We start from the raw sequence: 18,435 nt of genomic DNA on the forward strand, positions 1-18,435 counted from the left end.
TCTTTAGTGAGAGATGTTACTGTGTTAATAAAAAGGTGAAGAACATGATTCCATAGGCAGGATAAGTGCTACATGCTACAAACAATAATACATATTGTTTTGTCAGCGGAAATAAATACAAGCAACTTGTCAAAAGTAGTTTTTTTAGCTCACTTGAGCTCTTTTCTTCCACAGGCAGTAACCTCCCCCTGAATCTGTGCCTTTAACGGACCAAGGTGTTAATCCCATAGTGGTGACCTGGCCATTTGGAGAGGCCGTATACACAGACACAGCACCCCGACCTCTCTAAATAGAACATGTGTCTATCAAGCATATATGAATTAAGCATCCCCGGGAGGCTTCACCTCCTGAGCTGAGCAGCATGTGACTTCTCCCAATCCATTTTACTGCGGCACTCGGTGGCAATCAGGCTTGAATTATTAAAGTGAGCAGTGAGCAATGATCAATTCATTGCAGCCCTTGCTCGAAGCCTGCCCCGGTCGTACCTCAGCAGAAATGACATTGAGAACACTTGAGTGTGCTTCCAGACAATGCACATAAATGTGACTTATGTCAGGCCCAATATGTCAATAATCATAACTGTACAGACTGAGGCCAAGCCCAGTCTAATCCTGCAGAAATACTGTTTGATGACAGGAGACTGATGTGCTCGTTGCTAAGTAGTGCTGGGCATCGGCACATTGCCTCCTTTTTTCATTTGTATTTATTAAAACAGTAATGAAAAAAGATGTTTTGAGCATTTTGATTCAGAGGCAATGCAGCCGTAAACGGTCTCGACTGATGTTTGTGGGGGGTAATCAAATCCAGAAAAAGGTTGAAGGGAAGTTTTTACTTTAAGTTGGAAGAGGGCAAGAAGAGAAAAAAAGATGCAAAACTTTTGCAAGGAGGCTGTGAGCAGTCAAGATAAACCAGTACTCAGAGCCCCCAAAACTGCAATCTCCCCTTAAGCCGGAGAGTGGCAGCTGGCAGAACAGCTGGTGAATAGGATTAATGTCAGAAGAATGAAATAAAACTCAACATATGTCCGAGCCTGAGGTGTTGGGACTGTGCGTGATTGTGCCCCCGATGGATGCCATGTGTGCAGCTGGAAAGAGCTGCTGTGCTGCTCCGCTCTCTACCCTACAAGGTCACTTTTAAGAACTAGAACCATTAAATGCTTGGAGAGCAAAATTAACTTTTCTATTTAATGCAATCATCAAGAATGCAACATGCAAAAAGAGAAGTGGCTTTATAAAAAAAATAAAAAAATAATCCAATGTGTTTATTGAAAATTGCTGAATTAATTGGATTTTACAAACCTGATAAAGCATGTGTGGCAGTGGGAGGGGGGCTGTATGGTTGTGTGGGTGCTTTATATATTAGTGTTAGACATTACTTCCAGTGCTGATGAGAGGAATCCTCGTCATGGACTTGATTTTAATTTATACATTACATTTGATGATCATTTGGGTCCAAGCGCTTTTTTTAAAAATAAATAAACATTTAACACAAAAATGTGAGTACCGGGTGCCGTGCATAGGAGGGATATTTTTGGGGCCCCTGCTATTTAGCTGTCAAATAGAAACTCCACCACTAATCAATGCTGGAAAACATTCACATTAATTCCTCTATGTTAATAAGTGTGTGAGAGAAATCGTGAAGTGCTGTGATCATGGCTGTTGTGTGATTTAGTAAATTAATGGCTGTCTGAATCTACAAGGACAAAAACAGACTAATAGGATCCACACGAATGCATTATTCATTTGCAGTGAAGCCAAGTGTCTTGTATAGACACCAAAACTTTATTTCATCATAAACGACTGACGGTGCTTAGCCTGAACAAAAATGAGGGATATCAAAGAAACTAACAAATTACATTACAAAATCAAGCCTGTGACTGACACTTGCAGTACTTTGCACCAAAGCTGTAGATACTTGAAGTGTATGAGTGGGTGGGAATATCCTCATATTTAACAGTGCATTATAATTTCACATTTGAAAAATGACTACTTGAGGCAACCAAACAAAAAAGGCGAGAGCGTCATTAATTTCTACAGTTAGGCATTTTCCTTTTTAAAAAGTAAAGTTAATTATTGAATCTCAAGTTTGTTTACAGATATGCCTGTTGGGGATACACACACATTCTGTTTACTGTAGTGTAAGACCAAAGGTCAGTAATTATTTTTGTTTTGATATGTTCAATGCGGTATGAATTCAACAAATATTACTTCCAGGATAAATGGGGAAACTAAATGAGTGCATTATAATACCACTCATTACATTTTGGACACAATTAGTGGATAAATGAAACCTTCTGTAAAGATGCATTATATTTCACCATGCAGTAATAGCAATCACAGTACTTGAGATACGTTGAAGTGATTGTTGCGTATTAAAGATTAAACATCCACTTTCCCGCTGTTAAGTTTGTCAATGTGCTGTTGTTTGACTTGGTTAAGCCACAATAGAAGCTGTATATCCCTTTTCAATTGGCCCATTTCCTTTCTGCAGGAGACTCAGCCATGCTGACCAAAACCTACTGTGCAAAGACATAGAACTTTGTCTCTCATGAGGGACTCAGCTCTTTGGCTCCCCTCCCTAGAGGAAGCTCACAACCAAAATAGCAAAGAAGGAAAACGAGCCCTACTTTGGTTATCAATGAATAGCATCGCTCTTGATCCTTTTTAGTCATCTTTTGGATTTTACATCAGTATACAATAGTGTATATACATCAACAACTCGTTCTTGCTCTTTCCTGTATAATACATATACACTATGTAAACAATCTCCCAACAAATGCATATACACTTGTGTTAAATTTTAAAGTCTACTTATCATTAGAATTTGATGCTATGCCACTGATAATATAGTATTACAGCCTATTAAGCACTGGACTAGTGCAGACACAAATGATCACAGGTTACTTTCAAAACAAGAAGGCATTTGTCAGATCATTTTAATCATTGCCACTCAGACTTTGCAATGCAACAAAACACATATTTTTTCATTTCTTCTAACATGCTCATCTCATCCCCTGGCACATGAAGTGTTATTGAACAAGGTGGGGAAAAAGAAAAGCACTAAGGGGAAGGAGACATGTGTTTCATCACTGCTGATGAAAGTGTCTCTTTGTACACAGCAACCCACAAAAGACTTATCATCATATGTTTGACATGCATGATTGTGGAGAGGAATAAAACAATGCAAATATGTTAATAGGCTGCATCTGCACTCGTTGTCATGTTTAGGCAGATCTCCTATCTGGATGGCTGATGTACCTGCGACTTACAGAACAAGCTTGCGATGTGCACTGAAATCATTAGCGAGTCACAGAGGCTGTCTGTGCCCAGGGTGTGAGTTACACTTCAACTATTTTGATCCTTGGTCAGATGACACCGGCTCTTTGTGGGGTAGTGTGTGTGGAGAATGTTGGAGCTAGGGCAGCGATACTGACCTGGCACCATCCCCCGAGTGCATAATAGCCCCGGTTCTGCTTAATTTTGATCTGCTCAGTCATACAATTTGAAGTTTGATTGTTTCCTGCCCCGATAATCCTGACTGAGATTGCCTATTATTTATTCAATTGAATGGGAGGCTCCGCAGCTAACTGACAAATATAGCAACATTAATGGCCTCTGCCTTCTTATGTGTCAATGTTTCACCATCACTGCACCTATCCAAATACCGGGGTGTCACATAAAACAGTTAAACTGATACTACCGCTATTTTTTTTCACACAACAAAACACATGGCCATTTCTCAACTAGTGGTATTATTGATATGATTTCAAATGTAGTTGACGAGGTCTACTTAACACTAGTAATTGAACGTGTGTGTAAGGACAAACACGCCTCTGTGCAACTCTGGCTGTGATGTGTCTCTAAGAAACACCCATTTCCTCCTATCAAGGAGTTCCTGTGCAGCCAGAACTCCAGGATCACAATGGGTGTTTTGTGCTGCGCGGGTGCAGGGGGATACACTGAACAGCTGAAACCCAGGAAGATGGCCCCTGGAATGCTACCCAGCAGTTGCTACTGTTGACTAATCGGAATATGAGAACTGGGGAAGGTGATCTTGAATGCAAAGAATGGCACATAGAAGAAGCAGCTGCTTGTTTTGTCATCTGAACGATGAAGACAGCAGCAGAAAGGGGTTCCCATTTTGAAAGCGGCAACACAATCTATATCTTAGCTTGTGTAAAGTGAAACCTGCATTGGCTCCCGTCATCCTACTGGGACTAGTCTGTCTGTGTTGTGTGAGGGATCTGCTTTGGAACAGATAGTAAATACATAATTCAGGAGGGGACCGGGCACTCTGTTTAGCCCATACACACTCCGTTTAGCCCTGGGCTCTGATCTCAGCCTGGCACAAGGAGCAACTTTGTCACCAGAGAGTGAGGGTGGGAGGGAGATAAAAATCACTGGGGCGGGGAAATATTACATTAAGTGAAGTTGACATAACTGTCAAAAAGGATGGAGCAAGAACTAGAAAGACAACATTTAAGATGAAGGATGGCAAGTTGAGATAAGAGGAAAGGTGAGTGGTTGGGTGCATTTATTTTTTTTAAATTCACAAGTAAGACTGGCAGGCTGCCCGCGCCGTACAGCTGAAAAATCTATGTAACGTCTGGCCACAGGGTGACAAGAGGGTTGATTGGCAGAGAGCAGAGAGCGGCTTTTGATCATATGTCCTAACAAGCGGTTCCAGCTCATGTCTCTTCAGCCTGAACAGATCTACATTACCTATTCAAACAAAAGTGACAGACCAGAGCACTGCTCCACTGGGCTCGAGCACCATTCCACAGGCCAAGACAGAACACACACATACACAAAAGTGCTGTAAGCCGGCCATTTACACACACACACACACACACACACACAGAACTAAAGGTATAGTGTATTATACTTTTTTTTAATTAAATAGATTACTTGCAACAAAAAAAAGTTGCTAGTTGGAATTTAAGTGATAAAATGATCAGCATATAATTAAAGGGGATGTGAAAATGCCTGACTGATATTTGGCCAGTGTAGGCCTGTGAGTCATGCCAGAAAGGTCCCGGCCTCAGCAGCGGGACGCGGCACCCAGAGGAAACGCAGACAGCGATGCGGCTGAAGAAGGCCTCAAAATCTGCAACCAAGGCAACTGGATTTCCGAACCCTCATTGCATATGCATGGAGTCAGAGGCTCATGCTCAGATCATTATAACAAAGATTCCTATTAATTAGGTGGGATAAAGAAGAACCAGATGACACGGCAGCTGGGATAAGATGAGAGGGGAGAAGGGAGGGAAGTAGAAAAGGAGGGGAGAAAGTGCACAAGTCTGTCTGGGGGAAGGGAAGGAGCAATAATTATATGATAACTTATACAGACTGCATTTGAAGTAATATACGTTTACACTTTTACGTTATTTTTCCAAAAATAAACCTGCTGGTGCCATATGGCACCTCGAGGTGATAGGTGTTGACTCAGCAGGGGTCACGACACTGAAGGAGAAAGTGTTACAACAGAGTCAAGAGTGATCAGTGCTAATCAGACCATGGGTTAAGAGCCCACCCTAGTCCCTTCCTAAACTTCCACCCATCCATGGATCTCATTATATGCCTCTAGTAATAGAGGATAATGACCCGGGACTGTGCACACATTGCTGATCACTCATTATACATTATACAGTGATAATACACAACCTCACCAGTGGGATTACGCATTCAAATATACAATATTGTGTCTAATATGGACAGTGAACAGCACCAATGCCTACTGATGGTTACAGTCAATTTCAAGGGGTTTCCTTTTTCTGAAATACGTTATATTGTTTTACTGACTTAGCCTAACTGTTAAATAATACAGATGTTAAAATACCAGTCCACTGGTCTGCAATGTTCTTGATGTTACTGGAGTATGCAACTTAAAGCGAGAGATTCTAAAAGTCTGCACCGCCAATTCAAAGCACTGTCTTCCTGTGAACACTTACGCTGGCAGGTTGCTTGTTGACTCATTAGTCATGTTTTCACAATAGTTTCTTGGGAATTGGAACACAAGGCTTTCATTAGCGATGACAAACAAGTCAATCAGTAACCTCATAAAAAAACGTTTTTTTAGCATCATGGATTACCCTCTTTAAATTTAAGGCTGGTGGCATTCATCAAGTAGATAATGTGTCTAAAAGAAAGACCACAACAGGCAACTAGAAGTGTATAATTACCCATACTTGCCTTTGGTATGATTGTAAAGATTCAACATTTTATTTATTTGTTTTATTTTGGTGTATTGGTTCATACTTTAATGTAGATATAAAACTGGTATACAACTTGCCAGTGAATCAAAGCAAAGTCACCTTGACTGTTTTCAACTGTGGCTATTGTCTTCTTCCTCTCTTGTACTTTCAGCGTTGTAAATTCATAGAGCGGCTCACAGCATTAAATAATGTTTTAGAGCAGAGGGAAGAAGACAGTGTTTAACATCAGCAGCACTTTTTGTCCTTATGATGTTCTTTCGACTTTGTGGACAATGAACTTTCCTGACCAGGCAAGGGAATCCCGGAAAGAATGGTAGCAGATGGTGAAGTGTCTCGGAGGACCTCGGTAAACCCGATCAGACAGACACCAAAGCAACAGAATTGGACACAACAGTTGTCATGCTTAGATAAGCGGTATATTTAGCTCATCTGTTGCTTGCAGCACATTAGCAGTGTCATTAAGACAACAAATGGCTTCTCTAACCTTCTTGTGCGCTCTAAATCCTGCCCTTTTAAATTTCCAACCACATCTCTTTCCATAAACAATGAAGTAAGAAGTTGATTTCGCTAGTTTCAGTAACATTCCCTTCTTTTTTACTCAAGAGTGCTTTAACCTCCATTTTACAGTAATCCCTGATCATCACCACTGAAGCTTCCTAGGGGGCTCTCAGAAACTGAGAGTCTCTCAGTTCCTGCAGCCTGGGAACAACATTCTGAACTTTGTGCCTCTCTTGTCTTCTGCCATGTCTCCTTCTTAGAAAGTAATTTCCTCCGACCGGGGAGTTTATTTTGGTGGCAGTGGTACACAGTGCATGAGGCAGACCAAGTCTCTATTATTAACAGGAGATTAAAACAGCTGTATGGCACTCCAAAGAACTCTCTCCTCCGCAGCTAACATACGGCTCTGGATTACAAGATCCACTTGACCATTTAAATTACTGCACCAACCAGGCTTCACCAGCTGGTGTTCATTACCATAATGCCACAGAGTCAGACAACATGAACAAACTTGGTGAAAAGCAAAGATATGTGTGTAGAAGAAGGACTTTCTTTATTTTACTTTCTTTTACCATTTTAAAATGTACATTTTCAATCGTTAATAAATAGGTACTTCGATCAATAAATGCAGAATGATCTCTCTTGGAACTAGAAACAATAAATCCTGTATCACCACAAGTCATACTAAATGTCCGGTGATGGTGTAATACAAACATCATCCAGACAAACGCTTAAAAAAACTAAGTGGAAAATTATTTTTAGACTAACAGAGGTCTAATGTATTCATCTCATGAAGTGCTTATGCTAAAAGCTCCCTAGACACTGAATGAGACACATGCATTCCCAAGGGGTTTTAACATTTGATTGGATGTAGTTATATTGCTAGAGCACTAATTAAGAAGGGGGATGTGTTACTGCTGCTCGTTCAAATATTTGTTTTTTCCTCTACCATATTCTTGGTAGACTGCAGGCTGTGGGAGGCAAACGTGGTGAGATGTCTTTCAGATAGGACATGGATTTGCATTGGGTTGTAGGAATGAGATCAACATTGTTAACAGTTTTGTTTGTGCATAGCATCTTTGACTATGCAGAAAGCACATTTTTCAAAAAGAGGATCACAATTAGTATGCTTGTGACACAATGGAGAGAAAGGATCAGATTTCAAAGAAAGGAAGGACATTTGGAAAGAGACATTCCATTTTCTTATTTCAAGTGTACAAACAGAGGACAAGAGAGCCCTACCGTCTTGCTCTGTCTTTGTCATCTCCTCCAGTTTCTTCTGCTTCAGTGTGTCCACAACGTCTGCCAGGCTTCCTTTGCGGCGCTCGGGAGTTCCAAATGCTGATGCGCTCAGCAGGTCACCTCGCTCCCGGGCCCCCTCCTCAGGCTTGTGCGGAGAGGTGGAATTGTTGCGGAAGGAGTACAGGGAACATACTTTATTGCTGTCAGATTCCTGCATGTCAAACAAAGAGTCCAGAACGACAAGGGATAAGTAAGTGTCTTCTGGAGCTTTTAGGCATAAACTGCAATTCCGCACATAGTGATTTGGCCCCATCAAAGGGATTTCATACAGCAGCGCCTTGTGTTTTCAATAAAAGTACCTGGACTTTAAATAGTATTTGATGTGAAAAATTGAGATACGCTGACAGGTAAGCTTGCGTAGGATATATTTATAATACGCATCGGCTTCATCTGCCAACACTACACAGAGAAACCTCCCGGCTGTAATTTCTCAAATTGCTCTTGAGTGTGCATTTGTGTTCAGGTGACTGCTGTGTAATTTGTTCATTTTCTCGTAGAGACCTATTCTCAGCTGAGTGTCTGGAGACCTCGTAAATCTACGTCCTGTCTCAAGCCGTTGTTGTTTTTGGGTCCCACCTGTGCATGGTTTAGTATTTAACTTAAGGTCTTTTCTCTAGCTAGATGGCTGAGTGCTCCCTGTGCACAAGCACACATACAGTAAAGGGAGCCGGGAAGAATGGGACGCAGCTTGAATGGCAGCTAGAGAGACGGGCAGCAATACGCTGCAGATGTTATAGTCGGCACACGGGCCATCGCTGGGCGCTGCGTCTGACAAAAGGTGGTGTTAATTATGGTTTGTGTAGCAGAAGGTCGCTAAGCAGCAGAGAGCCACTGCCTTTAACAGGGGAACAGTTGGGTCTGATACATTTACCCTCAAAGTAAGGAGAAAAACGATTCTCACAACTGTATTCAACATACACTATTCACTTAAAGTGAAAAATGTGAGCTTTAACCTACAGCAGTGTGATTAAAGGGAGAAATGCAACCATGTTAAATGACAGAATCATGTCTGAAGCCCAAATAAAAAGACTGAAATGCGCTAAAGTGGATGGCGACAATTCTTCATCCCAGTGCGCCATGTGGAGCCCCAGGCAGAGTTGCAGCGATGTGTGGGGTGGTTTGGTTCCAAGCGCCAGGGTGGCACGATTGACCGGGCCCGCTGTGCACCTCCCAACCCTGTGTTAGATGATTATGCAGCGTGGCAGAGACAGTGGAGAGTGCTTGAGGCTAGTGGAGGAGTGCTGGGTTAATCAGCTGGCGCTGTTTCAGGGCACAGCCCACACAGACGCATGGCACAGCAATGGAGTCAGGTAATCAGCACAGCCAGGAAACATTCTCATTCCTTTTGCCTTATTTTCTATTTTTTTTCTTCTGTCTCAGCCCATGCTGTCATTTGTTAGTTGTCTCTCATGTAACTTTGTTATACATTTCAATTCTCACCTTAAATTATTACCCTTGCTGAACCACATCATCCTCATTTTTCCAAGAAATTATGCATTTAACCTTTTATATCAGCATTGGTATCTGTTTAACTATTTTTTTTTCCATTTTCAGTTCCTTATGTTTTTTATGTTACCTTAGAAGCCATGTTTTCCTTTCTTTTAAACTGATATGATAGTCTTGTTATGCCAATAAGGATATACAGATACAGTTTTTATCCCAGCATCATTGATAATGTTCCCACCCCCTCAGTTTACATGTACAAACCTATGCTTCTAAAACTGAACCTATTCCCGGGCCTGTGTGTGTGCATGTGTGATGTGCTGCAATGCTGCAGTGTTGTGGGTCTTTGCAACAAACTGCAAAGCTACCTCAGAGGCCGTCTAAGTGTCTTTACCGTGCTCGCGTCTGTCAAAGACAACCACCTGCCTTCCATGTGCTCATAGCTCACAAATGCTTGTGCCGGTCTCAACTCTGCTAACATCAAAGTAGCTAAGGACTTAGAGCATACAGCATCTGAAGAGTGGCTTCAGATTTATCTCACCGACACTACAAGCTGGTAAACAACATCCAGTGACCAAGGACAAGACATGCTTCTATTATAGCAGCAAGAATGCAAGCTCAAGGGAAGCAGAAAAGGGCTAAGTTCCGCTCTTCTGGACATTATGCAGTTGGGATTTGGGTTATCGTTAATGTTGAAGGAATTGAGTTAGAGGTCTTCTGTTTATTCTAAGAATAGAATATGCTTTAGTGTTTGGCAGGGTTGCTTATGTGAAGACCTCAGAGGTTTTTATTATTCCATGGGGCTGCAGCTATGCACAGAATATCAGCTTCTTTGTGCAGGGCAGGGACAATGAGTGCCTACTGAGACCAGATCTTCAATGCCAAGGGGAGCAAGCAGAACTGTAGTGTACACTTGTGAGTCTAAAATTAAAAGTCTGAAGCATTGAAAGCTGTGGTTTGGCCATGCTTTTTGAGGGCCCACAGGACCAGGGGCTTGGACTGTTATTCTTATTTTGAGAACCAGGATCCTCTGTTGAGGGTATTTTTTTTGTTTGTTGTTCAGAAAAAAACAACCCTCTTACACAAATTACAAGTGTCTACTGCAGTGGACGCTAGCCACTGCAGCTAGAGGTTAAAATGTCCATGTATTGAACAGCCTCTTTTCACAATGGTCCAAGTTGGACCAACAGGAGCGCTTTAGTGTTTTTTAGCAAATTGTTGTAAATATGTTATTCCCTCACAAATTCTGGACTGAACCTAGGTGCCAGTCTGTTGTCAGTCCATATGATTGGGACCCCGGGCCGCCATTTGAATAGCGCTTGTGTATAGCATGTATTACTTTTTATCTACTGTGTATATTTTTCCGCCCAAATATATAATGTTTACTAATTATATTTAATTATTTTTCACATAAAATCCTATTGATTGATAAAGTGAACAGTCACATTTATAATGTCCATCCATCCATTTTCTACCGCTTGTCCCTTTCGGGGTCACGGGGGTGTGCTGGATCCTATCCCAGCTGCATTCGGGCGGAAGGCGGGTACACCCTGGATAAGTTGCCACCTCATCGCAGACATTAATAATGTGAATGTATTAAATGTATTAAAGAACTGACATGAGGGGATTTACCCCTCAGCAGGTATCTGGAAGGTCCCCAATAAAATGAATGGGAATGGGGCATAGGATTAAAGACATAAGCTTGTTTTAGACAGAAGGTGAACAGAGGGGTTACCGGTATTCTACATAATATAATGTACAATGTTATATGTACACAATAAACAACTTTGATTTATTTCCTGGCTAGCAAAAGCCTTTCAAGCCTCATATTGGTTGTTACGCAGTGCGTGTCTTGCATTTCCTCACCATGCGTTGTTGTGCAGACATCAAGCTGTCCCAGTCACTCTCTGGAGGTACACTGCTTAGCGGCTGAATTTCATCGGGGTGGGCTTTCCCATGGAGCAGATTGTGCAGCGGCAACTGCGGTGGGCAGTGGACGTCAGTGTTCTCCTCTTTTTCCCAAGACAAGTGATCCTGGCTCATGGCATCATCTCCATCGACCACAGAGGCAAAAGGAGATGTGGCTTGCTTGGAAGACATGACTCTGCTGTGGAGTCAGAAAACATAAAACAAAATACAACTACATCAGTGTTTCTTAACCATAGGCCCATTGTTGGGCCGCGAGTGCCCGTTAAAGGGCCGCCAACAATTATCTGTTCCTCAGCTGTGGTCCACATGGGCCATAGCAATACTCACTTGTAATACACGTGTCCACCACTTCCGGCAGTAATGACAACAATCTAAAAAAGAGGAGTGTCTTTAGCGCAAAAATTATGACTGAAGTGGTGAAGCTGTATTTTCAGTCGCACTTAAATTTTATTGACAGTTTATTTATGTTTATTATTATTATTCATTATAAAATTTGTTGGAATTTATTTTTGCACTGCGTGCATTAATTTTTCATAACTTTTTATGAGACCCTTCCTTTGCAGTATATTTGATTAGTATTAATTTTTGTAATCAGCTTGACCTAGGCTTTGATAATAATCTTTGTGATTAACACATGGTTTCAAACCATTTAACAAGGTTGTAAATTGTAAATAGGTTAGATAGGATTATTGCATGTGATTGAAATCAAGAGTAAGATTACTAATACGGAGTTGATATTTTAGTTGGCCCCAGGCCCTTCTGTAGTGGAAAAGTTGGGCCCCGATGTCAAAAAGGTTAAGAACCCCTGCACTACATTTTATTTGGATGGGAGATGCACAAAAGCAGTTTTGCTTCCCCAAAAAGCTTCCTTTAGCATTTTGTAACTCTAGGAGGTGCCCCTGTACAAAAATGTTCAACCTGACTGTTATGGCTAAAGCGTAAAGGGTCTGCAGCAGGCTGTGGGGTCTCTAATCTTTTGTTTAATGCAGATGGATGGCTTGATCTCAGGCTGGAACTGTGCCTGTTTGGAGCGTGGGCCAAACCTCAAGATACTCACTCAAGCAGTGGGTCAGCCAGACACTGGGGCTATCAGCCAGAAAAAAAAAATCACAAATAATTTAACCCTCATGCATAAAGATGAACAAAGTTGCCATTTTTTGTTAAGTTTTATTTTTATTAATCCCATAGTAAAGCAGACTTTGCTGCAGTGGTGCGCAAATAATTGTTTACACTTAAAAGGATTATATTACCGTAATTTACAGACTATTATAATGCTACTTTTTCCCATGCTTTGAACGCTGCACTTTGCAAAAAGCTGTGGCTAATTTATGGCTATTTCTGGGTTTTTTAGCTTCACATGCCGCCAATAAATTTAGCCCAGTCACATCAGACCAATTAAATTGTCAAACGGATCACTGTGGACCATTGAAACTGTTTGCATTAAATCAAACACAGTTACACAATTATTCAGTCAACCATTTAGTGTGTTATGGACTTACCATTATCAAAACACAACAATATGCACACGACGCAGCCCCAAAGCTGAGGACAATCTACCCAAAAAATTAAACATTCACCACACAGAATGAAAAACCACCACCACTAACAGGCCCCGCAAGGCACGACCACTGCGCGCCAAAGAAGACGACTTCAGCGGTTTTAACGCGCAGGAGGAGGACAAGGACAAAGACCGTGCTTAATGGTCTCTCTGGTAAGCTACTGTACGCCTGTAGGCACTGTCTTTTGTTAAATTTGCGAATGAACAAAATCATTATGTACATATTAAATGTTAAAATGTGGCTTATAGACTTGTGCAGCCAATATATGTACAAAATAAAATTTGTAAAAAAAATTAGGTTGGTTCGGCTTATATACATTAAAAATAAATTATTAAATGAGTTTAGATTACATATATATACAAATATACACTTATTTATCTTCTGTACATACTGTAATCATGCACACATATATGTACACATAGGTGTGCTGTCACAGATCAGCCTGAGGAGGGAGAGGACCTAAATCAGGGGTCACCAACCTTTTTGAAACCAAGGGCTACTTCTTGGGTACTGATTACTGCGAAGGGCTACCAGTTAGATACACACTTAAATAAATTGCCAGAAGTAGCCAATTTGCTCAGTTTACCTTTAACTCTGTTATTATTAATAATTAATGATATTTATCTTTGTGGAAACACTGATCATCTTAATGATTTCTCACAATAAATATATATAGAAACAGATAAATATCAATATGCAACACTTTATTTTTATATTTTCTCTAAGTGCACATTTTTCAAATTGAACATTTTCAAATGATCACTTCTAAGACAGTCTTGTGAAATCACAATATCCCATTTTAACTAGCTAGCCACTAACATTTTTTTAACAAATCATGAATTACTTTGCACCATGTTTGTACATATAATAACAAAAGTAAACTCTCAAATTTTTAAATCATGTCACACTCTGAACTGGACACCAAATCTGTTATCTGTTTCTTTGTCAGTTAGTGGGAAGCCTGGCATTGCATGCTGTTAACTAGTGTGTTGTACTCTGGTGTGTAACTTGACACTGCAACTCTGAGTGAGTCTTGCAGATGTGCATCAGTGAGGCGTGTTCTGTGTTTGTTCTTGATGAAGTTCATGTCAGAAAAGGCTGATTCACAAAGATAAGATTTTTCCTCATTGTTTGCGGAACCTTCTTAATCTTTTGGACATATTTTCACAGCAATCTGGCCTTAAGCTTAATTATGATAAATGTAAAATGTTAAGGATCGGAAATCTAAAGGGAACGTCCTTTCGAATGGAATGCAAAGTGCCTGTTTTGTGGACAGATGGACCAGTTAACATACTTGGTGTTGTTGTCCCAGAAAATCTGGAAGATCTAGGCTCAGTAAATTATGATAATCGACTAAGAAAGCTGGACAAAATTATGCAATTATGGAAAGGGAAATCCCTAACCTTGTATGGTAAAATGTCTATTGCCAACTCGTTAATTATTCCTCAATTTATTTATTTGTTTTTGTCATTACCAGCTCCATCACAAAACTTTTTTAAGATTTATGAGCGGAGGGTCTTCGATTTTGTCTGGAACGGCAAACCAGAAAAGATTAAAAGAAAGGTTTTGTACAAAGAGTATGAATATGGGGGCCTGAAACTTCTCAACCTTGAAGCTATGTGTCTGTCTTTAAAAGCATCAATTGTTCCAAAGATGTATTTAAACATTGAGTGGTACACAAATGTCCTGTTGGACAAAAAAAATGTACTGTATCAAAAGAAATTGTATCCTTTTTTACAAGTGATCCCCTCCCAGAGAGTCTGCTGGGAAACATGGCGGGGTTCATAAAGGAAACAATCCACTCATAGTGGTGTTTTCAATTTTATGTGCCAGAAAAAAGAGACGATATTTTGCAGCAGTTAATATGGATGAACTCTAATATTGTAATAGATGGAAAGCCTTTCTTTTGGAAAAATATGTTTGAAAGAGGAATCATTTTTGTCAATGATATTATCAATGAGAATGGTAAAATTATGAAGTATGATGAATTTAGAGCTATGTATGGTGATGCTTGCTCAAGCTTTTCATTTTATCAACTAACTGGAGTAATTGGGAAAAGATGGAAACAAATAATTAATTATGGAACTACTAAATTATTAGTTTGTAAACCTCTAATAAGAAATTCTAGTTTGCAAAAAAGAACTAAAATAAATAGAAAAATATATAATTTTTTTTTAATAAAGAAATCTTTGAAGGCTGCCTCATACAACACAAATGGAAAATGGGAGGACTTTTTTGACTGCCCGTTGCCATGGGATGCCATATTCAAACTAATCTATAAACCACTATCGATGTGCAAAATCGTTATTTTCAAATTAAAATTATTTATAACTTCTTACCCACAGGGAAAATGTTAAAATTATGGAATATGACAGAGTCAGATGATTGCCGATTTTGTTGTCAGGAGCCTGAATCCACCCTGCATTTGTTTTGGTATTGTCATATTGTGTCTTTGTTTTGGGTGGAAGTTGAAAAAATGTGTTTAAGGATTGGTTTGTTTATGAAGCTTAATGTGGTTTCTGTTATTTTAGGAGAGTTCATTGACAATCATGATTTAGTCAATTTAATTATAGTACTCGGTAAAATGTTTATTTTTAAGGCCAAAAACAGATATTCACTTAGTATTACTTTCTTTAAAACATTTATTCAGTATTTTCTAACTTTAGAAAGTTACATGGTTGAAAACGATAATGATGCCAAAAAACATTAAAAAAAAGATGAGAAGTCCTCAAAGGCTTATTTTGAAAGTATAATTATGTTTATAGATTATATGATATCTGTTGTTGTGTTCCCTAATTTGAGTGACCTGGACATAATCTGGACTGTACATAAATGCTTATTTTGAAAATGTAATTTTGTTCATCAATTATATGCAATCTGTTGTGTTCCCTAATTTTTTTCTGTGTACATGAATGAAGGTGTGTGTTGCTGAGTCCGACTTGGACATTATCTGGACTGGGCCTGGTTTAAAAAACCCTTTAAACAAATCTAATTTCATTGACAACCTGGTCTGTTGAAGATAAGGCCCTTTTTTTAAAAATAAAATACAATAAGATAAATAAATAAATAAAAAACATTTTCTTGGATAAAAAAGAAAGTAAAACAATATAAAAATAATTACATAAAAAATAGTAATTAATGAAAATGTTAGTGGACCAGCAGCCTATACAATCATGTGTGCTTCAGGGACTGTGTCCCTTGCAGATGTGTTGTCTATGTTGTGGGAACCAGAATATTGGTAGCAGAAATAAATAACCCCTTTTGTGTGAGTGGGTGTGGATGAGTGTGCATGGGGGAGGTTGTTTGGGTTGATGCACTGATTGAAAGTGTATCTTGTGTTTTTTCTATGTAGATTTAATTTTTTTTTTTTTTTTTTTTTTTTTAGAACAGGCCCGCGGGCGACTCATCTGGTCCTTACGGGCGACCTGGTGCCCGCGGGCACCGCGTTGGTGACCCCTGGCCTAAATCATTCCTGTGCGTCCTAGCAGCTAAACAAACAAGTGCACTAAGTAAGGAAGATCTGTCTGTCTGTCGGTCATCCCTTATGTCTTTTAGTTAGCTTTAGTTAGGGTGTTGCCTCTTGTGCCTTTGGTGGGACTTCAATTTTAATCAGCCATTAAATTGTTTCCTGTAATTATATCAAATGAAAAGTGATCTCAACATTGAGTACTGTTAATTGAAAATCAAAAAGTTCAGAGTACACATGTAATGGAAATAACGATGTGTGTGATGGAATTTTGAAGGACACATTCGTGCGGGCATGTATGTGTGTGTGTGTGTGTGTGTGTGTGTGTGTGTGTGTGTGTGTGTGTGTGTGTGTGTGTGTGTGTGTGTGTGTGTGTGTGTGTGTGTGTGTGTGTGCTGGGGGACTTTCAACATATTCTGTTGTATTTTTTATTAATGCACCCAAAAAGCCTGAGCTTGGAGTATAACAAACGCCTTGTTCTCAATGGAGTGTGAGAGTGAAACAAAGCACTGCGTTTGTATTACACAGTAAATCAAGTGACATTATTTTACCACTAAAATATTCAGTCTCTCAGGCACTTTTACTTGGAGCTCCAGCCATCAGTCAAGCTGCTGAAGCGTGAGCAAGACAAGGGGATGGAGGAAGAGGAAGGGAGAGAATCCATCCTCTTGTAACATGTGTCTACAGCAATCTTGTTAAAGAATGCAACCCATCTGCGGCAGGCTCCATAACAGTCTTTGTCAGCAGGGGTTAATAATTTATGAGCAGAGCGAGGAGGGCCACGCTCAGGCAGCTAAAGAGTACGGAGAAGTGCCTTTGCCCCACCCCCCTGACAGGCCCCATACAATACCACCTCATATGACTGAAGGGTGAAATAATTCTCAGAGAATATCTAAGGGAAAATCTAGCATTTTACTTTTTATACCATCCAGCGATATGATCTAAAGGGTTTTCTGAGCAGTAGATCAGCGCTGACACAATAAAAGCAATTTATGAGGAGAAAATAAGAAGTTATATTCAGTTCAGTGTGGGTGTACAAATTAATCATATTCTCTCAAATATGTTGTATGTTTTTACATCGACTATATTCTGGATTCTAGAAGTTAGGTAAACTTCTTAAAAAAAATAAGCTCCAACCTTTATACAGCAAATTGAAAAAAACAGTGAGCTTGAAGTTCATAAATCCTTGACAGGCTGCCATCCCTCATGCTTGATTTCACAATAACAATGGACAGCTAACAAGCCAAACTAATCAATAAGTGCATGAAATACTGTCTTCCCTTCCTACTTTCTCCAAGACAAAGCCCCTGCAGGGATTTTGAAGACGGGGAGGTAGGCATAAGAGGAGGGGGGCCAGCAAGGAAAGAGAAGGGCTCTAAATATAGCTGACAATATTGGCCACATTTGAAGGAGAAGGACTTGTGTTTCATGGTTGCAGGCTCATATGGCCTGGAATGCTTTGACTCATGAATTGTTCCCTGTGATAATGTTTCATCGTCAAGCAAAACAACCTCAGCTTAATTGGCAAATATTAGAAGGGTGTTGTGCACCACTTATATCAGCGCTCTTCTGACTATCGCCTTTCCTCTTTGATGACGGACTTTCACCTGCTGTGTCTTCTCTGTCGCACCATTAACCTTTTAAAGACAACAATGATAAGTAACTTCACACCAGAATCAACTTAACTCACACTCAACTTGTCCATCACATGACATTCGGTTGTCAAGGTGGGAAACAAGGGAAAGAATTACAGCAGCTGTCAAAACGTATCAAGTTAGAATCAATTATACGTGTCTATAAAATGCACTGGTAGAGTAGCCTCACCTCCCAGGGGGTGAACAAGGGGACGGGTCAAATGCAGAGGACAAATTTCACCACACCTAGTGTGTGTGTGATAATCATTGGTACTTTAACTTTAACTTTAGTTGTACATGCTGCTGCCACGTTTGATTCCTGACACCAAGCTCTTGGAGTAATAACAAGTCTGAGGGTTTTGTTTAAAAACTTAGTTAAACAAAACATTA

General features: G+C 40.0%; 1 protein-coding gene across 4 annotated transcripts in view; it reads right to left on the bottom strand.

Annotated features, from left to right (window-relative positions):
* The window catches only part of LOC133635813 (transcription factor SOX-6-like), a 221,121-nt gene that overhangs the window by 118,244 nt on the left and 84,442 nt on the right, over positions 1-18,435 (bottom strand). For 3 of the 4 annotated variants that reach the window (XM_062029145.1, XM_062029140.1, XM_062029133.1), the window contains 2 exons: positions 11,324-11,564; positions 7,955-8,165 (listed from right to left, as the gene is read on the bottom strand). In XM_062029145.1, coding sequence (XP_061885129.1) covers positions 7,955-8,165; positions 11,324-11,557 — 445 coding nt within the window. In that variant the 5' untranslated portion in view covers positions 11,558-11,564. Of the gene's footprint in view, positions 1-7,954; positions 8,166-11,323; positions 11,565-11,713; positions 11,758-18,435 lie in introns of all 4 variants that reach the window. The other variant, XM_062029154.1, reaches the window with a different exon arrangement.

The sequence above is a fragment of the Entelurus aequoreus genome, linkage group LG02 (assembly GCF_033978785.1).
Source record: "Entelurus aequoreus isolate RoL-2023_Sb linkage group LG02, RoL_Eaeq_v1.1, whole genome shotgun sequence".
NCBI lineage: Eukaryota > Metazoa > Chordata > Actinopteri > Syngnathiformes > Syngnathidae > Entelurus > Entelurus aequoreus.